The sequence below is a fragment of the Aotus nancymaae genome, unplaced genomic scaffold (genome assembly GCF_030222135.1).
Source record: "Aotus nancymaae isolate 86718 unplaced genomic scaffold, 86718_ANA_hifiasm-v0.15.2.pri h1tg000108l, whole genome shotgun sequence".
Taxonomy (NCBI): domain Eukaryota; kingdom Metazoa; phylum Chordata; class Mammalia; order Primates; family Aotidae; genus Aotus; species Aotus nancymaae.
In genome coordinates, this window is record NW_026988523.1 from 39,071,627 (window position 1) to 39,098,512 (window position 26,886).

A 26,886-nucleotide genomic window follows, 5' to 3' on the forward strand; every position below is an offset into this window, starting at 1 on the left:
ACTGAAGGATCTGCCCTAAGAGATTACTAGGCCAAGTGGAAGGCAGGTAACAGGAAGGCAAGTGTACTTAAACAAGACCAGGACTTTTCATGATAAATACACACCTCTGCCCTCATGGGTAGGATTATTTCACTTGGTTAAAATGAGTCAGCCATTTCCCTGGGACCCTGGGCTATGCACACTCAAGAGGAAAAGCTAAGGTTACTTACCCGCATGGCTGTTTCAAAAGAGCCTGCCAGGATGTGATCAACTGGAAGCTGAGAGTTATTACACCAGATCTAATGAGAAACAAAAAACCCAAGCCAAGTAAAACTTTGTCCCTTCTCTATTATCCTCCATAACTGTAGCAGAAAAGTAGCCAATACCTGCTATACACTCATCCCTGCAGGGTTTCTTCCTGCTTACCTGACTTGGACTTGTTCCCTTGGTTGGGGGCACAAAGAAACCATCTTCAGCCCCACCAGCTGCCCCAGGAGATATATCCTAGGGGAAAAACAAAAATTGAGTAAATTTTTTTTTTGTTTTGGAAACACGGTCACACTCTGTCACCTAGGCTGGAGTGCAGAGGCATGATCTTGGGACACTACAACATCTGCTTCCCATGCTCACACAGTCCCCCAACCTCAGCCTCGCGAGTAGCTGGGACCGCAGGCACGAATCACCACACCCAGCTAATTTTTGTATTTTTTTGTAGAGATGGGGTTTTGCCATGTTACCCAAGCTGGTCTCCAACTCCCAAGCTCAAGCGATCTGCCAGGCTCGACCTCCCAAAGTGCTAGGATTACAGGTGTGAGCTACCGTGCCTGGGCAAATTAACATTTTAAGCCCTTCAAGCACTTTATTCTGTTGAATCTAGAACACAACCATTTACCTTGTTCCCTGCCTCCAGTGACGAAGAAGGGTGATAGTTGTGGGAGAAGACTGCCAAAATAGGAGCTCCTCACCAGTGACAAAATGACATATCAAAAACTCCAATTCAGATAAAACAGCTTGCTGCCTTTTCCTAAGCTGCTGCTGCCACAACCCTGATTACCTCATTCTTCTTTCTTTCAAATGGGAGCTAAGCATCAGATTAGAGGTAAGTTCTACATCCCTTCCTCTTTGAACATACAGGACAGATGGAAATGACAGGCCACTAACTTTGACTCTCTCATTCTTCCTTCTTCTTCTATTTTTTTAAATAGAGACAGGGTCTTGCTATGTTGCCCAGGCTGGTCTTGAACTCCTGGGCTCAAGCAATCACCCTGCCTTAGCCTCCCAAAGTGTTGGATTACAATGAGCCAGAGTGCCCAGCCATCTTCCTTCTTTCGAATGGGAGATAAGCATCAGATTAGAAGGAGGGTCTAGTCCCCTTCCCTTCTGGAGACCTCGGGACAGCGGTGGGAGACAAATAAGGCCTCTGGCTTCCACAGGGAGATCCGGAGAGAACCTTCTAAAGGTACAAATTCCACATACCAGCTCAGGAGGGAGCTCCAAATCTTCTTCTACATCCCAGCCACCTCCTTCTTCTTGTCCCTTGCCAAGAGCATCATCCCCCAAACCTTCTGTAGCCTCCACAAACCCATCTGTAAGGAAAATTCAGGCTCAAAACAGATTTGGGCTGTGGCATAATCTTAGCCAAAAGAAGTAAAATCAAACCTAGCTGGTTTCATGGCTTGGAAGTCTGCAGGCTACCCACAACCCAGTCCCAATCCAAGGTGTCCATTGCCCCAGAACAGTCTTAAAATAGCACTTTTACCTTCATCCAACTGCAGCTCTGCATCTTCTCCCCAGCCCTCTGTACCAACAGTGTCAATGTCAATGTCAGCAGCCAGTGCTCCTCCCTTCCCTATAGAGGGAAGGAACAGAACAGAACTGGTTACAGTCCAGCAAGTCGGAGATAGGGCCTTTTCTGCAGGCAGGTTAAATCCTTTCAAAAACAGGTGTCAAGCTTCTGCCTACTTGTTATTTGTGTATTATTTATTTTTGTGGTATATATGTTATGCTGACTTGCAGTAGGTTTCACAGAAGGAGGGAATAGAAGACAGATGGAAAGAACTGGCCTTCCTGCTCCCAAAAACTGGCTCTTAAATAATTTGTACTTACCAGCCTTTGGCTAACAACTCTTGAGTTTCTTCCTGAGAGCTTTCCTAAGCTACCACCACTACAATGTGTACAGGGCATCAGGCATAGGGTAGATAGAGGAGGTGGTGGAAAGGGTGGGGTTCGGCACAAAATGCTCAAGAGTCTGTTTAGACCCTTACTTAGGTGAAATGAACTAAGAGACCAAGAAAACAGGAGGCGGTTAAGGGTGGAAGTGGTGGAGGGTGGTAGCACACATCTGCCTATACCCACATACTGGAATTACAGGTAGCTGAGTTAGTACCTTACGATTGTATGGTCATGAATGATAAAATACTGAACAAAGAATATGACTACATATGTAGTAAAACCTAAGAAAATAGAGGCATCCCTTTTTTTCTCCCTATTTTCCAAATTTTCTTTAATGACCTCGAAATGCAATTTTAAGTTTTTAAGACCGTACCATAACTGGCATTTCAATGCTCCATTAGGCTTCATGCAGAAAAAAAGGAGAGATGAAACTAAATGCCAATGGTATTCTCCAGGACAGTTCTCACAAAACAAACAACAGAAGTGCTATGGGAGAGACAGGTAGTTACCTTTGCTGGCAATGGTACCTTCAAAGAATCCCTTGGATACAGTCAATAAAGGCCAGTTGGTATCCAATGGCATGATAGGTGCAGGAGGCTGGAGCAGCTTGGCATTAGGGTCAATGTCTGGGATCTGAATAGTAGAAGAAAACAGGCTAAAAACCAACACCACTTGGAAGTCATATAAGGAAAGTTGTGCAACCTCCTTTGATCTCATTTGTTTCTCTGTCTCTCCTAGTAACCAGGTGGGAGAGTGACAATCATAATTTTAAGCTGTTCTAAGATCTCAGAGTTGATCCTGTATTAAGAGACAATCATGTAAATAAAGACTTACTGTCTCCTTCTCTGGGTCAAATGTCTCCTTTAAGCTCTCAGCTTCTTCATCTAAGCCATGGGTAGCAGCTGTGAGATAGGCCAGGGACTCTGTAGAGAAAACAGACTTTGTGGTGTAGGTACATTTCCAAATGCATGTTGCTGTGGTAAGCAGTCTCTGAGATGGCCCCTTAGTGATCCCTGAATCCTGGTATTCAAGTTGTTGCATAATACCTTCCTCTTAAGTGTGGGCTGGATTTATTAACCAGCTTCTAATGGATGGGACATGGCAGATGTGATGGGATATTAATTCCTAGATCTGGTTACAAAGATTGTGGCTTCTATCTTGGGGTGCCCTCTTTTGCTCACTTGCTGTAAGGGAAACTAGCTACCACATTACAAACTCCTATGGAGAAGTCAACATGAAAAGAAACTGATGTTTCTTAGACAACAGGGAGCAGGACATGAGGGCTGCCAATGGCCACTGAGTGCAGAAGTGGATTCTCTCCTTGGTTGAGTCTTCAGATATCTGCAGTCTGGCCAACACTTTGACTGTAGCCTCATGCGAGACCCTAAGCCAGAGGCACCTAGCTAAGCCATGTGACAAGTTGTGAAATGATAAATGTTTGTTGTATTAAACTACTAAATTTGGGAGTAATTTGTTACACAGCAATAGAGAAGTAATGCAGTTGCTTATCTTTGAGAACTATCCATCAGTGTTGAGAACCTTGGATATCTCTGACTCCTCTCTGTCACATCTCAAATCTAGTTACTGCAATAAATCATGTTGTTTCCACCTTCAAAATATATCCTGAATCTGACAATGCTTATCCCTCCACTAATAGTGCCCTGGTCCAAATCACACCTTTCACCTTGCTTGTTCCCTAATGTATCTCAAGTGCTAATATAATGCTTGGCATATGGTGGGTTCTCAAAAAATATCCCTTGAATATATACATTAATAAATGAGTGAAACCTCCAAACTAAAAATAAAGAACAAAATTCTAATGGCATCCAACCAAGTGTATTTTATAGGGTGTCTGCTCTAGGCCTTTTAAAACCTCCTATCTTCCCCATGAATAACTATTTTTCCTAAGGGTGTGTGGCCAGACTGAATATTCTGGCTGCATCTCCCTTTGGCTTTGAAGAAACTCTTCTAAGCACCATAGGAGCATGTTGTCTCTCCTAAAGAATATGCACAATAAAGAGAAATCCCTCACCAGTATACACAAATTAACTCAACACGAAGAGAAAAACACTTCCTCAGACCCCGAAAAGGCTGCCGAGTCCTGGATACTTACTCTGCCCACAGTTCTTTAGGATCCGCACACGCTCTGACACATCACCCAGGTATAGGGCATTCTGATAGTGGCCGCTCATGTCCTTTCTGATCTCAGCTGCACCAAGTAAGTGAGAGACATCAATTTAGGTATTTTATCTTAAGTTGTCTTTCTCCTCTATTCACCTTCCTCCTCCCCCCAAGAACCCATCTTCTCATCCTTAGTTTGAGAGCCTCACCAATCTTCATCATCTTGCGAAGTTTTTCTAAGTTGCCAGTGATAAGATACAGGAAGGAAAGTTTGTCAAAGTTTTTGGTACGCTGATAGCACATTTCCACAATCTGGTGGTTCCCCTGCAGCAGGGCCACTTCTCCCAGCTTTTCCCAGCAGTTCTTGTCATCCAGTGCTTTGGCTGCTTCCAGAGCAATCTAAAGAATCCCCAGGATCATGTTAACAGGTTGAAGGCACTGTGACTCAAAACCAGGGACTCTGCAAAGCATCTGCCTCTATATGAACTTCCTAAAGAATGTCCTATACTTTCAATTACTCCTAGCTTTTTGTCTAATTCTATTGAAAATCCAGTGAACACATAAGACCTCTTTGTGTTCACTGTATCTTTGGATACAGGGATAGAAATAATCACATCACACATCCTCCTCCTTAGAAATTTACTTTTACAGTGAAACCACCCAGCAGTTTCTGATTCCATAGAGCCAGTTCTTGCTTAGCTACCTTATTTCCTACCTGCCAGGTTTGAAGATCCACAGGGCTTAAGCAAAGACAGAAGAAATAATACTAGGAAGAAGTTCAGAACTGGAAAAAAAGTTTTCCTAAGCCCCTTTCCCCTTTAAAAACAATGTCTATTCACTCTAGGCCCCAACGCTTATTAGGTACTCTTTCATCTAAGCAGCCAGTCAGCAAGACCAAGGGTCAATGAAATAATAAGATTTTCAAACTCCAGGCCATCTTGCTTTTATCCTGGAAGTTACTCACTGAGGCTGACAAAAACAGAAATGCTGTGGCAGAGAGGCAGGAAAAAGTAGAGATGGGGCGAAGAGCAACAGGAACATAGCTCCATGTAACAACTAAAAAAATCCCAAATTGCATTATTCTGGCTAAAGAAGCAAGCCCAGAATAATGCCCTTCCAATGCCACTCTAACCCTCTCACTTCTAAGACAATATGGGGCTGACGATCATATTCCTCTCACCTCAATGTTTCCACACTCCAGTGCCAGACTAAAGCGAGTTTTCTCATCCTTAACAAAATGCAGTGCCACTTCAGGATAGCCCTTCTTCTGGAGATAAGCAATAATAGACTGGCCTACTAGTTTGGCATTCCTCACCATGTGCAGTACCTAGATATTTGGGGTGGGGTCAGGCAAGAAGCAGACATCACTTACAGGAAAAAAAAAAAAAAGAATGCTGCCTCTGTTAATACTCTAGTTTGCAACCTCACTTCATACCTCATCATATTTTCTGTTGATCAGGGCCAGCTTGAATTTGAATTCAGTGGGATCAATGGTGAGTACCCGGGGACGACACTCCCTGTCTAGGCAGTATACATTGTTGCCCTTCACCCGTGTAACATAGATGGGTAAATCCAGAGTTCGAATGATCCCGTGGTCCCTAAGAACAGAGGGTAGAGTGCACAACTTTCAGTAAGTGAGAGGGAAAATCCATCCTGTGACAAAATGGAACAAACCTAGGAAACAGTCTTTCGTCAAGTGCCGTTTGAACAATGATATAGATGGGAAGTGATTCAAAAGACAGCAGAACTAAATGCCAAATTTATCATATTCTTTCTATGGTGGGGCAGATGGCATGATCCTTTATATGCTATTATCCTAGAAGATGAGTAACAGACAATGGTTATAGGAATCAGACCTAAAAGTTAAATCTTAAGTTCTGATATACAATCAGTAGGTGACTATGGACAGGTAACTTCTTCATAAGCTATAATTGAAAGTAGAACAGAGGTAGAAGTGAGGAGCTCTGACAAAGAAATAATAGAAAATAGAAAGCATTTTGAACTGAATGATAATAAATAGATTACAAATTGAAGTTTGTCAGTATAGCTAATGCAACACTTGACAGATAATTTACAGACTGTATTAGAAGAAATATTGAAAATTATTGGGTTCTACATGCATATATTAGGAGAGACTAAAAATTAACGAGCACTCATCTCAAAAATTTTACTGTTCTTTTTAAACAGTAAAGAACAAAGTACTTAGAAGAAAATAATAAAGCCAATAGTAGAAATTAAATAGAAAACAAAAATACTATAGAGAAGTTCAATAAAGGCAAACGTTGAATAAAATTGATAAGCCTCTCATGAGGGTAATTAAAAGAAAAAAAATAATAGGAATGAAAAAGAAGATATCACTACAGATCTTGCAGAATAAAGACGTAACTTTTTTTTTTTTTTTTTTTTTTGAGACGGAGTTTCGCTCTTGTTACCCAGGCTGGAGTGCAATGGCACGATCTCAGCTCACCGCAACCTCCGCCTCCTGGGTTCAGGCAATTCTCCTGCCTCAGTCTCCTGAGTAGCTGGGATTACAGGCACGCGCCACCGTGCCCAGCTAATTTTTTGTATTTTTAGTAGAGACGGGGTTTCACCATGTTGACCGGGATGGTCTCGATCTCTTGACCTCGTGATCCACCCGCCTCGGCCTCCCAAAGTGCTGGGATTACAGGCGTGAGCCACCGCGCCCGGCAAGATGTAACTTTTTAAAAGGATCAAACTGGCTGGGCACGGTAGCTCACACCTGTAATCCCAGCACTTTGTGAGGCCAAGGGAGGCAGATCACATGAGGCCAGGAGTTCGAGACCAGTCTGGCCAACATGGTGAAACTCTGTCTCTACTCAAAATACAAAAATTAGCCAGACGTGGTGATGCACATCTGTAATCCCAGCTACTCGGGAGGCTTAGGCAGGAGAATCACTTGAGCCTGGGAGGCGGAAGTTGCAGTGAGCTGAGATTGCACCACTGCATTGCAGCCTGGCTAACAGAGTGAGACTCCAACTCAAAAAATAAAAATAAAAAAATAGAAGGATCAAACCCCTAAAAAATAAAATTTGCCAAAGTTGACTCAAAAAGAAATAGGAAACATCTATAGTCCTATAATAGCTAAAGAAACTGAATCAGATTTTTAAAATCCTCCCATAGAGAAAGTCCTATGTCCATATGACTTCAAGGGCAAATTCTAACGAACATTTAAGGAAGAATTAATTTCCATCTTATGCAAACTCATTGAGAGAACAGAAAAAGATACATTATTTTGCTTGCTTTATGAAATTCACACAACCTTGATACTAAAACCTAACAAGGCCAGAAAAAAAAGGGGAAAATTATAGGTACTCTCACTTATAAATATGTGAAAATCATAAGCAAAATATTAGCAACCTAAAACTAGCAATATTAAAAAGGGTAAAAATATCAAGACCAAGTTAGGTTTATATCAGGAATATAACGTTGATTTAAGATTTATAAAAAATTGGCTGGGCACATTGGCTCAAGCCTATAATCCCAGCACTTTGGGAGGCTGAGGCAGGCAGATCATCTGAGGTCAAGAGTTAGAGATCAACCTGACCAACAGGGCAAAATCCCATCTCTACTAAAAATTTAAAAAATTAGCCAGGTGTAGTGGCTCATGCCTGTAATCCCACTTACTTGGGAGACTGAGGCACAAGAATTGCTTGAAGGGAGGTGGAGGTTGCAGTGACCTGAGATCATGCCACTACACTGCAGCCTGGAGTGTGAGACTCTGTCTCAAAAAAAAATTAAAAAAAATTGAATTCACTACATTAATCAATGAAAGGAGAAAAATGGTATGACTACCTCAATGCAGGCTGAGCATCACAAATAGGAAATCTGAAATGCTCCAAAATCCAAAACTGAGCACTGAAATGACACTCAAAGGAATTGCTTGTCGGAACAGTTTGCATTTCAGATTTTTGGATGTCGATGTTCAATCAGTAATGCAAATATTTCAAAATTAGAAAAAAATCAGAAATATAAAATACTTCTGGTTTCTAGCATGTCAGGTAAGGGATACTCAACCTGTATATGCAGAAAAGGTATTTAATAAAATTCAACATTTGGGCCAGTCATGGTGGCTCATGGTTGTAATCCCAGTACTCTGGGAGGCCAAGGCAGGCTGACCGCTTGAGCCCAGGAGTTCAAGACCAGCCTGGGAAACATGGCGAAACCCCATCACTACAAAAAATACAAAAATTAGCTGGGCATGGTTACACACGCCTGTAGTCCCAGCTGCTTGGGAGGCTGAGTTGGGAGGATAACTTGAGCCCAGGAGGCAGATGCTGCAGTAAGCCAAGATTGTGCCACTACACAATGGACAACAGAGTAAGACCCTCTCCCAAAAATAAATAAATTAAATTAATAAATAAATAGAAATACATTAATTAAATTCAACATCCATTCAAGATAAAAACCTCTTAGCAAAAAGAAATAGCAAAATTTCTTCATAGAGAAGGGATATCCATTAAAAAAATCCACTGCAAGCTTACATAATTCTAACACACTGAAAGTTTACCCTTTAAATTAGGAATAAGACAATAATATTTGCTGTCATCATGTTAATTCAACATTGCTGGAGATCCTAGTCAGCGCAGTAAGACAAGAAAAATATAGTAATATATAAGTACTTGCAAGAAGAAACTAAATTGTCATTACCCACAGATACTATGATTATCTGTAAAGGAAATACAAATAAGTCCTAGAATTAATAAAAGTCTAGCAAGATTCCTTAAAATAAAATCAATTTTAAATTGATTTTATTGTTTTTAAATTGAATTGTTTCTAAATATCAACAAAATTAGAAAAGTAAAATTTTAAATGGATATTATCCATCTACAAACAGAATTTTAAAACCGTCAAGTATCTAATAAATCTAACCAAAGAAATGCAAGATCTCTATAGAGAAAACTACAAAACTTTATTGAAGGATGTTTCAGAAGACCTGAACAAATAAAGAGCTGCTATACCAAGTTCACAGATTAGGAAATTGAACACTGTAAGGACTGTAAAGATGGCAGTTATCCCCCAAAGTGATGTATAGATTCAATGCAATTCCAAATGAAATCACAAACATTTTTGTGTGTAATTTCACAAGTTAATTAAAAAACTTATGTGAAGGGCCACGCAACATGGCTGACGCCTATAATCCCAGCACTTTGGGAGGCCGAGGCGGGAGGATTGATTGAGGTCAGGAGTTTGAGACCAGCCTGGCCTATATGGTAAAACCCAGTCTTTACTCAAAATACAAAAATTAGCTGGGTGTGGTGGCACGCAATATCAGCTACTCAGGAGGGTGAAGCAGGAGAATCACTTGAACCTGGGAGGCAGAGCTTGCAGTGAGCCAAGATTATGCCACTGCACTCCAGCCTGGGCAACAGAGCGAGACTCCATCACAAAACAAAAAACAACAACAACAACAAAAAACTTAAGTGAAAAGGTAAAATTTACTTGAAAATACCCTAACAACTTTAAAAAAATAAACAAAATGGGAAAGATCAGAGGAAGTGTTTTACCAGATGTGAAGATTTATCATAAAGCTACGTTATTTAAGACAGTGTAGAATTAGAGTAGATAGACAAACAGACCATGGATCCTTGCATTTTTGAAAACATGATTCATGTATGACAAAGATGAGACTTCAGAACAATGGAGAAAGAGTGGTCTTTTCAATAATACTGCTGGGCAACTAAGTGTCCTATGAAAAAGTGGGATTGAGCTTCCTATACCTCACACCATACATAACAATCAACATTAGGTAGATTATAGACCTAGATATAAAAAGCAAAGTTACAATGTTTTTACAAGAGAATACAGAAGAATGGCTTTATGATTTGGGAGTCAATAAAGATTTTTAATATAGGATGAAACCTAATATCCATAAAAGATAAAGATTCATAAACTCAGCTACATTAAAATTATGATTGTCTGTTCATTAAAGGATACTATAAAGAAAATCAGAAGACACGCTACAAAAGAGGAGATGTTGATATTTGCAACATGTAGCCCTGACAAAGGACTGACAATCCAAATGTATAAAGAAATCATACAAATTGGCCAGACTCGGTGGCTCATGCCTGTAATCCTAGCACTTTGGGAGGCCATGGCGGGCGGATCACGAGGTCAGGAAATCGAGACCATCTTGGCCAACCTGGTGAAATCCCATCTCTACTAAAATACAAAAAAAATTAGCTGGGCGTGGTGGTGCACGCCTGTAGTCCCAGCTACTCAGGAGGCTGAGGCAGGGGAATCACTTGAACCCAGAAGGCAGAGATTGCGCCACTGCACTCCAGCCTGGCAATGGAGCAAGACCCTGTCACAAAAAAAAAAAAAAAAAAAAAAAAAAAAAAAAAAAAAAACCATGCAAATTAAGAAAAAGAAAGACAATATAAGATAAAGATTTGAAAAGAACTCACATAAAAGGAAATCCTAATGGATGGCCAGATGAAAAGGTGCTCAATCTCATTAGGAAACAGAAAACAGCAAAACACAATTACAAGGAGATACCATGACAGATGGACAAAAATAAGTCTCACCAAATCAAGTGTTGGTAAGGAAGACAAGAAAGGAAATTTTTTTTTTTTTGAGATGGAGTTTTGCTCTTGTTGCCCAGGCTGGAGTGCAAGGCTGTGATCTCAGCTCACCACAACCTCTGCCTCCTGGGTTCAAGCACTTCTCCTGCCTCAGCCTCCCAAGTAGCTGGGATTACAGGCATACGCCAACACACCCAGCTAATTTTTTTGTATTTTTAGTAGAGATGCGGTTTCTCCATGTTGGTCAGCTTGGCCTTGAACTCCCGACCACAGGTGATCTGCCCACCTTGGCTTCCCAATTCCCGCTGGGATTACAGGCGTGAGCCACCACACCTGGCCTGAAAGGAAATTTTTATACCAAACTACTGGGCATGCAACTTAGTACAACCACTTTGAAAAGCAGTTTTACGGCCGGGCGCAGTGGCTCATGCCTGTAATGCCAGCACTTTGGGAGGCCAAGGCAGGCAGATCACAAGGTCTGGAGGTTGAGACCGGTCTGACCAACATGGTGAAACCCCACCTCTACTAAAAATACAAAAATTAGCTGGGCGTGGTGGCACAGGTCTATAATCCCAGCTACTCTGGAGGCTGAGGCAGGAGAATTGCTTGAACCTGGGAGGCAGAGGTTGCAGTGAGCCGAGATTGCTCCACTGCACTCCAGCCTGGGCAACAGAGAGAGACTCCGCTCAAAAAAAAAAAAAAAGCAGTTTCACATTGCCTAATAAATGTGAAGATATGCATACTCTATGGCCTAGCAATTCTATTCTGGGTATACACTATACATTCTAGAGAAATGTATGTACATGTACAGCAGAAAACATGTAAAAGAATGTTTAAGAACATTCTTCATACTAGCCAAAAACTAGAATTTACTCAAATATTCTTTAAAAGAGTAGCACTGACAAACTGTGGTATAATCATGTAATTATACAAAAATGAAAATAAATGAAATATAAGATGGATTAATCTTACAAACAAAATATTGAGCAAAATATGAAATAATATATTCAGTATGATTTCATTTATATGAAGGCAAAACCAAATCATATTAAGAAACACAGGGCAGTAAAATTACAAAGGAAAGCAAGGAAGAAATTATTGTAAAAACTAGAATGTTATTTTTGGTGGAAACAGGGAGGGCTGTGATCAATAAGGACCACATGGCAAAGGGCTTCTGGGGTGCCAGAACTGTTTCATTTCTTGACTTGGGTGGTAGTTATGCTGATGTTTGCTACATAACTTTTTTGTTATTCTGTATATTTTTAAACGTAATTGTCTACATTTGTTTTAGATTTCTCAATATTAAAAAAGTTGAAAAAAGAATGTTCTGATGCCCCTAGCACATATATGCCAGGTAAGGCTTTTCCATGAAGAAAGTTTATGAAGCACTTCAGTTATATCTCAAGATAGGACAGTGATTTCAGGAAGCAGCCTTCTCCCATTCTGTATCCCAGATAATTCACTTACCCAGTGGTGACAGCATATTTGATGTGGTTGCTTGTGGTATAGATAAACACCCCACTCTCATCCCAGGCCCCACTCTTGACACGAATGTTCTCATGAATGTTACATAAAGCATCCAGTTTTCGGTTACAGATCACAATGGCTGTAAGAGGCAAAGGGCATGAGTGTTCTGTTGGATAGGGTAAGTGCCGTAGACTGGCAGGGATGGGGGTAGGAGGGACTGGTCTCTAAATCAGGGTGGATATAATGAAGACTCACCATGTTTGGCTAGTAGCGCGACATGTGACATGTCTGCTGACCAGATAACATATTTCACTTTAGAAATCTTCACAGATGCCAGAGTCCTGAGACAGAGAGAGATGTGCAAACGTGAATGGATCTACTTCCCTTGCCTCAAGCTATGATCTACATCAGTTGCACCCTCTAATTAATGGAAACCCCAATTTCTTAATGTAATACTAATTACATAAAATACTTAATGTAATTCCTACGTAGTAACTCAGTGACTTAAACATTTTGGCTGGCATTGTGCACTTTTCTCTTCCTCAACCCCTGGTCCCTCATTTCCTTGTATTATTAAGGAATCTGTGTATATCTATTTCACCACTGGACTGTAAGCTCCTTTATGTTATTATAATCTGTCTCTCTCTCATCCTAAGCCCTGAGAACACTCTTTGTTCAGGTAAGTACTGGAAAAACAGATAAATAACAAAGACTCTTGCTGTACTGCTAGAGCAGACATGCAGGATGGAGAGTGATCACAGAAGGGAAAAAGTAGAAAGAGTCTTGGAGCACACAAAGTGGCCAAGCCACAAGACAAACTCACTTGGGGAAAAAAGGTTCCCACTAAAGCTGTCCACTCTCCCCCACTATATGGCTGTCTGCTTAGGGGCACCTGATATGTTACCGCTTCTGCTGTACGTCAAAGAGCGTGATAGAGTCCGCATCTCGAAGCAGGAGGTTGCCTGTGCCAGCATAGAAGATCTCATCACAGTTGGGCACCTGTACCTTTTTGGTGATCTCATTCTTCAGATTCTTGATCAGAAGCTGCAGTAAGTATTAAAGATGGAGTTAAGAGAATAAGTCTGTATAGACGATGGCAACTGATGAACTCTCTCAGCAATTTATCCTTAGCTTCAATAAACTAAGTATTTTTTGTCCTGTCCATGTCAATGACCACTGCAGACAGACCACTTCAACCAAGATCTTCTCTAAGGGCCTTAATGCATCTTTATCTTTTTTTCTCCTCCAACTGAAACATGCTGAGAAGTCCAACTAAAGTCTGAATTCCTCAATCACCAGAGAGAGAAAATGCTTCTGGGGCTAACATTTTGTTAAATATTTTCTTCGGGGTGCTTTATCTTGTGCTGGACCTATTACATTTCAAGTAACAATGGAGGTAGCAGAACAAGGGAGGAGATCTCCTAATCCAGCACACTCACTTCAGATTTGATGCATTCTGGGCTCCTGTAGTCAAGAGTGACTTTAGCTTGGTTCTTAAACCCAGAGCCACAGTGATCATCAACACAATCAAATCAGTTTTAATCCCTTTCCCCCCAGAGGGCTTAGTGTAGGGTGTCTATTGTTATCTTAGTGCTGGCTGAGAAAAGTACAGCCAACGCATGAGAATCATGGCTGCCCAGGGGAGAGCAGGAAAAACAGTGGTCTTTATTCTGCAATACACAGGCCGTTGCCACCACACCCTCAGATTAGTTTCTGCTTTTAGTCTTAACTCACCGAGTGCATCCGATCTAGGACAGCAAATCGATTTCGAGCGACCCAAACAGCTGTGAGGCCTGAGGATCGTTTCCCTTCAGGGGCTGAGAAGAACAAAACCAAAGGGTGGGAGCATGTGGTGAGTCACTGGCAGGTGACATAGTCGGATGCCACGGAGCTGCCAGTCTTGCTGGATGCCATCTTGGCTTTGCCAGTTGAGCTGCTTCCTAACGAATTCAGCCATAACCTGGGGCTACTGTTGAGTGACTTTTCCCCACCAGTCCCCTCCAAACACCAACCACCACCTCTGCCAAGGCTCTTTTCTCTAGGCCAAGTGGCTGCATTTCAGCCAACATCATGTACTGGCAGAAGGGCCGCCCATCTTGGGAGACAGCACACTCCATCAAGCTAACGAGCAGGGCCTCCCTGGCCAAGCTGAGGCAAAGCGAGCCTGTGTCATAGGACCCCCCTCCCCAGGATGCAGCTGCTCGGCTGCTTTTAACATGCAAATGTAGACTTCCTAGTAGGGCAGGGTCGGGCAGAGCCCTCCCAACTCAATCTTGACAAGAGAGCTTGGTGCTGGGCAGTATTTAGAACCAAGCTGTTGCTCTGTAAATGTCAACTGACCATTCGTATCACCCTGAAGAGAGTTACAGAATGTTCCTCAGTTCAGTGGCTTATTAGAATTTTGAAATGGACACTCCATTCTCTGGGAAACTTGTAGAAGGATAAACAGAAGGGTGCATCAAAATACTCATTTACGTATGACACCAACAGAAGACTGGACAGAACACACTGGCCAGTCTTGCCCCTGGCATCTGGAATGGTAGGCAATTTACAAAACCAATTATTATCAAAGCCAACTCCCATTTTCCAGGGGCCAGGAAACTACAATATTCAAGCCCATCTCTGTTGCCCACCTCTCTCAAAAAATGAAGTACAGAAAATAAAAGTGGTAATAAAACGAAATATTTTAAATTCTATTAATTGTAAACATAGATAGGGAAGAAAAAGCAAAGGGCTGAGTTGAGAGGTACCAAATCATAAGATTTAGTCAGAAATGGCTTAATTGACTTATAAGGGAGAATTTGACTTATAAATACCAAATACAAATATATTTTCTTTCTCTCACTATTAACACATTTAAGAGAGGAAATCAATTAGCAACAATGATAACCCAGAGGCACCCACAAAAGCAACAGAGCTAGCAAAGTATTTCTCAGGAATCTGCTGATGGTATCTAAAATATGAAAGTATGCCAGTAAGAGTAGGGATCTGCAGAATAAATCTTTGACCTGGTACTAGCCATAAACCCGCTGCAGGAAGTGCACTGAAAGGCACCTAGACAAGAGTCAAATCCATTCTGAGAATGTTTTGTCAGCAAGTTCTAGTCACAAGGACATCAACAAGGGATGGTGGTGATGGAAGAGGTAGGCAGGAGTCTCAGCTGGATCCTGAGATCCCAGGTGGGGTGTGGGGCTGTTAGCAGCCTCATCTTTTTGACATGCAAAAGGAAGCAGATCGAATCTGGATGTGGATGGGGGAGTATAAATCCCTAGTCCCTGGGTGAGACATTGTAAGATTGGAACCACATTTTTAAATAAATGAAACTACCAGGGTGAAAGTCATATCAACTGACAATAAACTAGGATAACATGCTGTGCTGAAAGAGAAAATGGAGAGTTTCTAATAACCAAATTATAAAATATATATATCTAGCTGGGGTAATAAAATGGAGGAGGAACATGAATATTTCACACCATGGTTGCCTCTGATGCAATTGTCAGCAGCACCTGCCAACAGACATGAGTGATGTGGCCATGGCTTGGGGATGGAATGTGAAAACTTGAAGAGGAGAGATGATGTGGGTGAAGAGAGCTGGAAGCAGAGTGGGGTAGACAAAAAGAATACCTACCATCAGGATTCTGGGAGTCAGCATCCTTAGGGATGGTGTACAGGTCATAGGTACTATTCTCTAAATTGCTGGCTCTCTGTAGAGGAAAAGGGGAAATTAAAATGTTAGTGAGAAGCACCCAAGACCCTAGTTTTCCAGTTTACTCTGACAGAGAAAACAGATCCAATGCACAGACAGCAATCTGAAAGCATACTTTTCTTACTTTTCACCCAGAGGGCATTTATTTGACTGTTTCTGCATCTAAGAATTATAGGGCTCTTTGCCAAACAACTAGGCACTGATGTCACTTTATTTTCTTTTTCTTCCAAAGTTGCAGATATTATTTGAATGAAAGTAAGAATTGCTCTCTAATCCATAAATTAACAGACTAGGACCCTGATATTCTGGTGCCCCACCCTGAGTACTCATCAACTGAGTACTCAACTGCTGGAAAGAAAAAAAAAGACATCAAAGACAAGACACTATAGGAATATGACTGTTGATTGGAAAAAGAAGAAAAAGAAAAAACAAAAGAAAACTGTCAGAATATGGACTGCTAAGTATTAAAGAAGAACAGATTAGATAATATAGTTATATGAGGAAAGACATATAACTTCATTCCTTTTAACTTGGCCACCAGGGTACTAAAATTAGAATGTCATTTCCTTTTTTTTTTTCCCTCAAATTCTGTTACAAGAAACAGAGAGGACCCTTTGATGATTCTGAAGCCAAACCCACTGACACGAACTCCCTCTCAAAATCATAGTTCTTCTATTTTCACTCAGAGGAAGGGATCAAGGTAATCATTTTCTTTCCATAGGATATAAAGAGTCTAAACATTCTCTCAAATTATTTCTAGTGATCTGGGTCATTCATCCTGATGCTCCATTAAGTTCAGCTTCATGAAAGACAGGTAGTTCACAAATGCTCAATATGTTTATGACAATTGAAAGCTACCTGATTCGAGTCTCTAAGTGATCACTGTGTCAGCTCTCACAAAATGACCATTAAATGGCTTCTAGGAAGCCATTAAAGATTCCCTAAGGGCATAAGAAAGAAATCTGTGTTCTCAGGACATCACTGCCCTACCAGAAGAGCAAAAAAAGAAAGAAAGAAACCTATGGAAAATGAGGAGAACCTAGGAGGACTCCACAGGTTACTTACGGTACAAAGCAGGACTGCATTTTCTGCTGGATTGTATGACATATTGAATACTGGAAACTTGGAACCACTAGAGATACATATAGAAAAAGGAGAAAACAAGGAAGAGGCGTTAAGAATAGAAGGAAGAAAGGAATCACCCCCACACCTACTTATCCAGTCTTTATATTACATACTCATCACTTTTATAATCAGGAATAAAAATGAATAAATACTGTATTCTCTTCCTTTCTTTAAGGCTTGGGAACTTCCCTAGCTCAACTTTGAACAGTTTTTAAAAGTAAGCCATAGTAGTTTTAAAAAGTAAGCAACAGAAGGTAGAATTAGTGCTCACTGTAGTCAGTGGGACTGGGTCTGCTTGGATACAAATTCCTACACATAATTACAGTGGACACCACACAGTAACATGATGTGATATGTCTCTGGCTGGTTTCTCCTGTCCCTTGGAGTGCTCATATAAACCCATTTTTTCTTTTATTGTAGTGATGCTGGAGGGTGGTTATCAAAACCTCATGCCAAAGTTTGCCACCATGAATGTTTCAGCATGCTGATGCAGCTGGCTTTTCAAAAGGACAGTTCCTTTTGCCAGGCATCCCAGAGGTTATCATATCTTCAGAATTAAGAGTTTGCAGGGACATATACTGTGGTTCAGAGCTGTGTGCTTTTTGCTGGAAAGCAATGGAGAGTTAAAGAAAAGAAATGCCAAATAAAGGCAAAATGTTCTGTTACCATTTTCAGCCATTCTCTATCAAGAAACTTCCTCTGGTTTGCAAGAGACCTAGCAAATTGTGGCAGAATAATTTCCCATCCACAAGGTCACTAGCATTCTCAACAAGGGAATTATCATTCTATTCATGACCACTTCCTTGCCTACCTCACTCATTGGGTTTAAACTGAGCAGGCTCATCTAATGGGGATTCCATCTGTGACAGAATATGAAATAAAAAATGTCATTTAAAAGAAGAGTCTTGTTTGTGGGAGTTTTATCATGGTGACAGATAAGAGGGTTTGGAGGAAAGAAACAAGTCTGATTTACCTCCGTAACTGCATCACAGCAACATCTTTGGAGCTGTTGAAATCCAGCTGACGTAAGAATCGGTCCTTGACATAGTGTAGCATATTGCCATGAACAGCATAGGCTGGCCGTTCCCGTTCCAGCTTAAACACAATCATACCACCATCATGGCCTAGGGGTCAGGTAGAAGAGAAGAAAGAATAAGCTGTAGGCAAGGAAAAAACCTGGAAATTGGAGATACATAAGGATGAGGATTATATCTGTAAGCTATTAATAAAAACAAAGACAAGACACCTGAATGCACTCCTTATTTGCCTAAATTCTCACAATTCTTGGAATCTTTATTTAAATAATTCCCTGTGAATCCTTTCCTAACACTAGTCACACTGCCACACTTAGTGGCACTATTCACACTGACCTTTTCTGTATTCCCTAATGCTTTGCACAAACCTCCATTTTAGTACTTATCATCCTGTACTGTAACCATTTAGGTCTATCATCCACATTATAACATGAATTCCCTGAAAGCAGAAATTATAATTTCCGTCCTTCCCCAGTCTCTAGCATATAAAAAGAGTATAAATAGTATTTGCTGAAAAAAATGAATGTTAGTTTAAAAACCCTTTATGATTGTTTTTTTAAATGTTTTGCTCTTTCCCTACTAGCATCATCATCCCTTAAGAGAATCCTTTCCACTCTTGTCCTCCTCCTGTCTGCTCTCCAAATATAAACCAGATCATGTCACTTTCCTGCCCAAAACCTTCCAATGGCTTTCCATTTATTCAGAGTAAAATCTTAAGTTCTAACCATGGCGTAGAAGACAATACACAATCTGGCTGACCTCACCTATTACTTAGTCCCTTCCTCACTGTGCTCCAACTGGCCTCTCTGATGTTTCTTAGCATGTGATGGTGACATGCTGAGCACCTCTCACATCATAGTCCTTGCATTTGCTGTTCCCATTGCCTCATACCCTTTCACTTTTCTGAACACCCAACATAAAGCAGCAGTTCCCACACACATCCATCTCTATCTCCCTTCCTCTTTTTTTTTCCATGAGGCATTTTATTTGTAAATATATGCATTACATCCCTAGAAAAAGAATCCCAGGATTTTTGCTCTTGTGTTTTTGTCTTGCTTCTTCATGGTCCATGATGCCAGCTGAGGTTGTCAGTACAATGAAACCAAATCGGCAGGATGGAAGCAGTTTATTCTGCCATTTTTCTAGATCTTTGAGTTGCACATCAAATCTGGGGCTGATCACTCCACACTTGTTTAGACTGCCTGTGAGGTTCACAACAATTTTCCCAGCTCTGTGATCACCCATGATTTCAAATCCGCCAATGTAACCACGCTTCATCATCACAGTGAGAAACCGGATGATGACTTTGGAGCATGGTCTAATAAGCACCTGGCGTTTGCCTCTCTTTTCGGCATTGTTGATGCTCTTGAGAGCATCGGCCAGGACATTCATGAGCACCATTGTGGCGGCGCAGAAAGATGGCAGAAAGTGATCCTTTACTCTTAATTTTTCTTTGAAGCATTTTTTACCACATATCATTTTATATACACATAAAATGGAGGGAAAAAAAGGAGAAATGCTTCAATTCAGTGGCTCTGAGAGTCCTTCTTCTTGTCATCCTACCATACATTTACTAGAGACAAAGCTAATAGAGAATCACTTTCAAGTCTTACAAACTTTGAATTAAAGCAAATAAAAAAAGAGAGAAAATGGCCCTTACCTGCTGCAAAGAGGTTAAGGTTAGGATGAGCAGCTAGGACCCAGAAACGATCATGGTCTCTGCGAAAAGTCTGAACCCCAGTCCTAGAAAAGGCACACAAAAAGAAAAATATCAATTTCCTAGGAATCTTCAGTGCATCCTACACAAAAATATTAAATGGTAAGCCAGAAAGCTGATTAAAGTTTAAATCAGGGAGCATAAACAGCATATCCTAAGGAACAGTAGTCATGATAAATTCTACCAAGGAACAAAAAGAAGAGACTTCAAAACTGACCATATTATTATGATAATTATTGTAATTTAATAATTATTATAATCGTAATATTATTACGATTATTACCATGATTTTATGGCTTTCATTCTGTATTTCTTACTTCTCTAGCTACAGAATTGGGGAAAGGGAGAAAAAGAAAACGTGTTTAAATTTAGAGGCAAAAAATAATACACATGGAGATTTCCATTTGATAGAAAATTTGTAAATGCTAACTGATCTCTAGGTCTCTTCAAATTATTTTCATAATGTATGATTTGATTTGTCTACATGCTGAAGATAATGAGAGACATAAAGAAGTATTCCAATCTAATTTTAAAAGAGACAGTAAGAGAAAGTTCACACAACATTGATGACTACTGTACCGCTTAGACATATCCCAGACTCGAATACTCTTATCCTCAGAATTGCTGAGGATTAACTCTTGGCGAGGGTGGAAGACGGCACAAGATACATTGTTGTAATGGCCCCGGCAGGTATCAACCTCCCATGCCTTTGATTCTGAAGGATAAAAAGAATTAGATCATCACAATTCGCTACTACTATAACTTTGGGATTTGGAGATACAACATCCTCTTAATTAAGAATTAAGTACATTACAGAATGATAAATTAGCAACATCTTTCTAATACGGCAATCTTCTTCATTTAAGTCTCATAATTTTTACACGTCTTGGTTCTTTCATTCTGACCTTCTTATTGATTATAACACCTCTTCACTTGGCCAGGTATTGTGGCTCATGTCTGTAATCCCAGTTCTTTGGGAGGCTAAGGTAGGGGGATCACTTGAGTCTAGAGGTTCAAGATCAGCTTGGGCAACATGATAAAACCCCATCTCTACAAAAAATACAAGAATTAGCTGGGTGTGGTAGTGCACATTTGTAGTCCCAGCTACTCAGGAGGTTGGGGGGAGGACTGCAACAGCCCAGGAGGTCAAGACTGCAGTGAGCTGTAACTGTGCCACTGAATTCCAGGCTGGGCAACAGAGCAAGACCCTGCCTCAAAAAAATCAAACAACTCTTTTTCATCATTCTCCATTCCTTTATCCTGTTTTATTTGTCCTGATAACAATTGTCCTAATTGCCCTTTTAATTTTTGTTATTTTTTCTTTTTTTCAGGGACCTGCCACTTCAGGAGTTGCCATTTTAGAACAAATATGAGCTTCTTAGGACAGGGGCCTTATCTGTTTTAGTCACCACTATATCTTCAGAGTTTTGAACAAAGTCCAGTAAAAAGGAGGTACTCAATAAATATTTGTCAAATGAATGGATGAATTCTATTCATACTCCTCAAAATAAGGGTACCACCACAGGAAAAAAGGGAAAGGAGGAATACTTTCAGTTCCAAAACAGAGGTATAGAAGCAAGCTGGCTTCACCTCCTTCCACAGAAAACCCAAAACAAATATACAGGGCTGAGATTTTTATCAGCAACAACCCAGAACTCAAATATGACAATGACACAGTTCCTGGGGCCACAGAGAGATGAAAAAACTCTGAGCAGCTGGTAACAGAATTGGACTTCCACATCTTTAATGCCCCTTCCCACAACTCACAGTTTCTACACTGGAAAAAGTGAGACTGAGGTGGTCAACTACCTTACCCATCATCCTGGGTGCCCTGGCAGGAGACCTAACCTTGACTTAACCCATGGGAGGCATCACGAAAGGCATTACCTGAAAGGGGAAATATCCCTGAGGACAGGCAGAAAGAAAGTATGGAGGCAGGACTATCATACCCAGCCCTAGAAATTTTGCTTTGTCACTTAGCCAAAGGAGATGCCAAATCAGAGTGGCTGCTCAGCAGCATTCTATGGCAGGAAGTATGTTCCACGGTTCCCCCGTACACGAACCTCTTGCCAGCCTTGATACACTGCTGGGATGATCCCTTTGGGACCGCCTCCATTCAGCACAAATAATGCTCTGGTCATTTACTAAAGCCAAGGTGAACCTGGGTTTAAGGTGTCACCTAAAGTCAAAAAGGAGGAAGTGACCTAGCAGTAAAGATGTGCTAAGCAAGTATATCCAATAAAAACCTGGCTGGGCGTGGTGGCTCACACCTGTAATCTCAGTACTTTGGGAGGTCAAGGCAGGTCGATCACCTGAGGTCAGGAGCTCCAGACCAGCCTGACCAACATGGAGAAACCCTGTCTCTACTAAAACTACAAAAGTAGCTGGGCGTGGTGGCACATGCCTATAATTCTAGCTACTTGGGAGGCTGAGGCAGAATTGCTTGAACCTGGGAGGTGGAAGTTGCAGTGAGAGATCACACCATTGTACTCCAACCTGGGCAACAAAAGCAAAAACTCTGTCTCAAAAAAAAAAAAAAAGGCAAGTCAAACAGGGAAAACTGGAATAAGTAACTAATCTTTCAACACAAAGACACAGGTGTATACCCAAAAGAAACAACAGCAAACAGGGAACCATAACCTCCTCACAAGGACAAAGCAAAAATACAATGACTGACCCTAAAGTGCCAGCAATTTGTGATCTCTTTGACCAATAACTCAAACTAGTAGTTTAGAGGAAACTCCGTGATCTTCAAGATATGGCTGAAAAGCAATTTAGAAATTACCAGAGAAATTTAACAAAGAGATTGAAACAATGAAAATAAATCAAACAGAAATCTTGAAACAGAAACACATTTGCCGAAATGAACAGCTCATTAGAGGCTCTGAGTAGCAGACTGGATCAAGCGGAGGAGCTTCAAGACAGGCTATTTGAAAAATATAGTCAGGCTGGGCACAGTGGCTCACACCTGTAATCCCAGCACTTTGGGAAGCTGAGGTGGGCAGATCATGAGGTCAGGAGTTCGAGACCAGCCTGGCCAACATGGTGAAACCTGATTTCTACTAAAAGTACCAAAATTAGCCAGGTGGGATGGCAGATGCCTATAATCCCAGCTACTCAGGAGGCTGAGGCAGGAGAATCGCTTGAACCTGGGAGGCAGAGGTTGCAGTGAGCCAAGATCATGCCATTGCACGCCAGCTTGGGTAACAGAGCAAGACTCTGCCTCAAAAAAAAAAAAAAAAAAAAAAAAAAAATACACACTCAGAGTAGGGGGAAAAAAAAGGATGAAAAGGAACAAAGACCTCCTACAAGATACAGAAAATTGCCTCAAAAGACCAAATTTAAGAATGACTGGTTTTCAAGAGGGAATTAAGCAAGAACAAAGCTTGAAAGCTTATTCAAATAAATAATCACAGAAAACTTTCCAAAACTTGAGGAAGAAAGAAATATCCACATACAAGAAGGCCTGAGAACACCAAACAGATCCAACCCAAGTAAGACTACCCTAAGGTACATAAAAGTCAAACTATCAAAAGTCAAGGACAAAGAAAGGATCCTAAAATAAACAAGAGAAAAGAAGCAGAGAACCATACAAAGGAGCTCCAATTCGTCTGGCAATAGATATCTCAATGGAAACCATACAGGCCAAGAGAGTGGAATGACATCTTCAAAGTGTTCAAAAAAAAACCCCTGACATCTAAGAATACTGTATCCAGTAAGATTGTTTTCCAAATATGAAGCAGAGATAGTCTTTCCCAGACAAACAAAAGGTGAGAGAATTTACTACCACTAGACCCATCTTACAGTAAGTGCTAAAAGTAGTTCTTTGATCTGAAAGAAAAAAAATACTCATGTACAAAAAGAAAAGTTTTCAAGATAATAAAAACAAAGATATAAAATTAAGCTCATAGACAAACCCAGAATATTCTATTACTGTAATGGTGTGTAATCCACTTATAACTTATTATGAAGCCCAAAAGACAAATCTTTCAAAAATAGTAATAGCAATAGGAACCTGTTAAGAGATAGTCAAAAAGGCGGGGGCAGAAATGGAGTTAAAATGTGTAATTTTTAAGTGCATTTTTGCCTTTATTTTTGTTTTTGTGTTTGTGATCTAAGACAAACTGTCATCTCTTTAAAATAACTTATTCTATCTATAAGATATTTCTTGTGAATCTCATGGTAATCACAGCACAAAAACCTAAAATATACTCAGTAAAAATAAAAAGCATCAAATTAAGACAGATTAGCAAAGAAAATCACTTAACCACAAAAGAAGACAGTAAGAAAGGGAAGAGGAGTCTTGAAAAAAAGAAAAAAAAAACAGAAAACAAGAAAAAACAGCAATAAGTCCTTATCAATAATATCACTGAATGTAAATGCTCTGAATTCTTCAATTAAAAGCCATAGGGCTGGGCATAGTGGTTCACACCTGTAATTTCAGCACTTTGGGAAGCCAAGATGGGCAGATAATGAGGCCAAGAGATTAAGACCATCCTGGCCAACATGGTGAAACCCCATCTCTACTAAAATAGAAAAACTGCCGGGCATGGTGGCTCACACCTGTAATCCCAGCACTTTGGGAGGCCAAGGCGGGTGGATCATGAGATCAAGAGATTGAGACCATCCTGGCCAACATGGTGAAACCCTGTCTTTACTAAAAATACAAAAAATTAGCTGGGCACGGTGGCACGCAACCTGTAGTCCCAGCTGCTCTGGAGGCTGAGGCAGGAGAAACACTTGCACCCAGGAGGCAGAGGTTGCAGTGAGCCAAGATCGTGCCACTGCACTCCAGCCTAGCCACAAAGCAAGACTCCGTCTCAAAACAAATAAACAAATAAACTAAAAATAGAAAAATTAGCTGTGCATGGTGGTGTGTGCCTGTAGTCCTAGCTACTTGGGAGGCTGAGGCAGAAGAATCACTTGAGCCTAGGAGGCAGAAGTTGCAGTGAGCCGAGGTTGTGCCACTGCACTCCAGCCTGGTGACAGAGTGAGACTCTTGTCTCAAAAAAGAAAAGAGAAAAGAAAAAAGAAAAGAAGAGAAAAGAAAAATGCATAGAGTGGCTAAATGGATAAGGAGAGAAGACCTAATTATATGCTGGCCTCGAGAAACCCATTTCACCTACAGAGACACACACAGACTGAAAGTGAAGGGGTGGAAGATATTCTATGAAACTGGAAACCAAAAAAGAGCAGGGTTAGCTATATTTATATCAGATAAACCAGACTACCAAACATAAGATTATAAAAAGAGACAAAGAAGGTCACTATATAATGATGAAGGGGTCAATTCAGCAAGAGGAAATAACAATTATAAATATCTGTGTACCCAACACCAAAGCTCCCAAGTATATAAAGCAAATAAAGATCCAAAAGGAGATATATAGACTGCAATATAATAATGAGAGTTAATACCCCACTCTCAAACAGATCATCAAGACAGAAAATCAACAAAGAAACAGTGGAGTTAACTACACACTAGATCTAATAGACCTAATTGAAATTTACTGAACATTTTACCCAATAGCTATAGAATATGTATTCTTTTCATCAGCACATGGAACATTCACCAGAATATGCTATACTTTAGGCCACAAAACAAGTTTGAAAAAACTGTAAAACAATAGACATTATATTAAGTATCCTTTTTGAATACAATAGAATAAAACTAGAAATCAGTAACAAGAGGAATCTCAGAAAATATAAACACATATAAATTAAACAACATGTTCCTGAAAGACCAATGGCTCAATGAAGAAATGAAGAAGGAAATTTAAGAATTGCCTGAAATAAATAAAAATGTCAATACAATGTATCAAAATTTATGGGATATGACAAAAGCAGTACTAAGAATGAAGTTAATAACAAAAAACACCTACGCCAAATGGAAAGACTCCAAATGAACAATCTAATGATGCACCTCAAGAACTGAGAAAATCAAGAACCAGCCAAACCCCAAATTAGTAGAAGAAAAGGAATAATAAAGATCAGAGCAGAAATAAAAATTGAGACTAAAAAAAATACAGACTATCAATGAAATGAAACACTTCTTTTTAAAAGATAATATCAACAAACTTAGCTAGACCAACTAAGGAAAAAGGAGAGAAGATCCAAATAGATAAAATCAAAAACAAGGAAGGAAACACAACTGAGACCTCAGAAATACAAAGACACATAAGAAACCATTACAAGAATGACATGCCAACATATTGGAAAACATGAGAAATGGATAAACTCTTGGACACATATAACCTATAAAGACTGAAACATGAGGCCAGGCATGATGGCTCACACCTGTGATCCCAGCACTTTGGGAGGCCAAGACAGGTGGATCACTTGAGGTCAGGAGTTCAAGATCAGCCTGGCCAACATGGCAAAACCCCATCTCTACTAAAAACACAAAAATTAGCTGGGTATGGTGGCACAGCCTATAGTCCCAGCTACTCAGGAGGCTGAGGCAGGAGAATTGTTTGAATCCAGGAGGTTGAGGCTGCAGTGAGCTGAGATCACCCCACTGCACTCCAGCCTGGGCAACCAAGTGAGTCTCCACCTCAAAAAAAAAAAAACCACACTGAACCATGATAAAATAGAAAAACCTCTATAAACCAATAACCAGTGCCTAGCTCAAAGCCTTAATAAAACTTTTCCATCAAAGAAAAGCCCAGGTCCTGACTGCTTTACTGATGAATTCTACCAAACATTTAAAGAATTAATGCCAATCCTATTCAAACACTTAAAAAAAAAAAAAAAAAGGGCTGGGCGTGGTGGCTCATGCCTATAATCCCAGCACCTTGGGAGGCTGAGGTGGGTAGATCATGAGGTCAAGAGTTCAAGACTTGCCTGGACAAGATGGTGAAACCCCATCTCTACTAAAATATAAAAATTAGCTGGGTGCAGTGGGAGGCACCTGCTCAGGAGGCTGAGGCAGGAGAATCACTTGAACCGGGTAGGGGGGCAGTAGGGAGGTTGCAGTGAGCCAAGATTGTGTCACTGCACTCCAACCTGGGCAACAGAGTGAGACCT

At 40.5% G+C, this 26,886-nt stretch overlaps 1 protein-coding gene and 1 pseudogene across 2 annotated transcripts in view; both read right to left on the minus strand.

The window, feature by feature from the left end:
* Nucleotides 1-26,886, minus strand: part of COPA (COPI coat complex subunit alpha) — a 51,526-nt gene that overhangs the window by 4,345 nt on the left and 20,295 nt on the right. Inside the window, exons 9-27 of one of the 2 annotated variants that reach the window (XM_021667358.2) lie at nt 20,443-20,578; nt 19,807-19,889; nt 18,086-18,236; nt 17,053-17,119; nt 15,910-15,985; nt 14,016-14,098; nt 13,186-13,325; nt 12,537-12,622; nt 12,282-12,420; nt 5,708-5,870; nt 5,453-5,599; nt 4,482-4,671; nt 4,265-4,360; nt 2,986-3,074; nt 2,661-2,784; nt 1,739-1,828; nt 1,456-1,565; nt 406-483; nt 210-278 (exon numbers count right to left, since the gene is read on the minus strand). In XM_021667358.2, the coding sequence (XP_021523033.1) occupies nt 210-278; nt 406-483; nt 1,456-1,565; nt 1,739-1,828; nt 2,661-2,784; nt 2,986-3,074; nt 4,265-4,360; nt 4,482-4,671; nt 5,453-5,599; nt 5,708-5,870; nt 12,282-12,420; nt 12,537-12,622; nt 13,186-13,325; nt 14,016-14,098; nt 15,910-15,985; nt 17,053-17,119; nt 18,086-18,236; nt 19,807-19,889; nt 20,443-20,578 (2,117 nt within the window). Of the gene's footprint in view, nt 1-209; nt 279-405; nt 484-1,455; nt 1,566-1,738; nt 1,829-2,660; nt 2,785-2,985; nt 3,075-4,264; nt 4,361-4,481; nt 4,672-5,452; nt 5,600-5,707; nt 5,871-12,281; nt 12,448-12,536; nt 12,623-13,185; nt 13,326-14,015; nt 14,099-15,909; nt 15,986-17,052; nt 17,120-18,085; nt 18,237-19,806; nt 19,890-20,442; nt 20,579-26,886 lie in introns of both variants that reach the window. The other variant, XM_021667357.2, reaches the window with a different exon arrangement.
* Nucleotides 18,254-19,800, minus strand: LOC105715355 (small ribosomal subunit protein uS8-like; annotated as a pseudogene).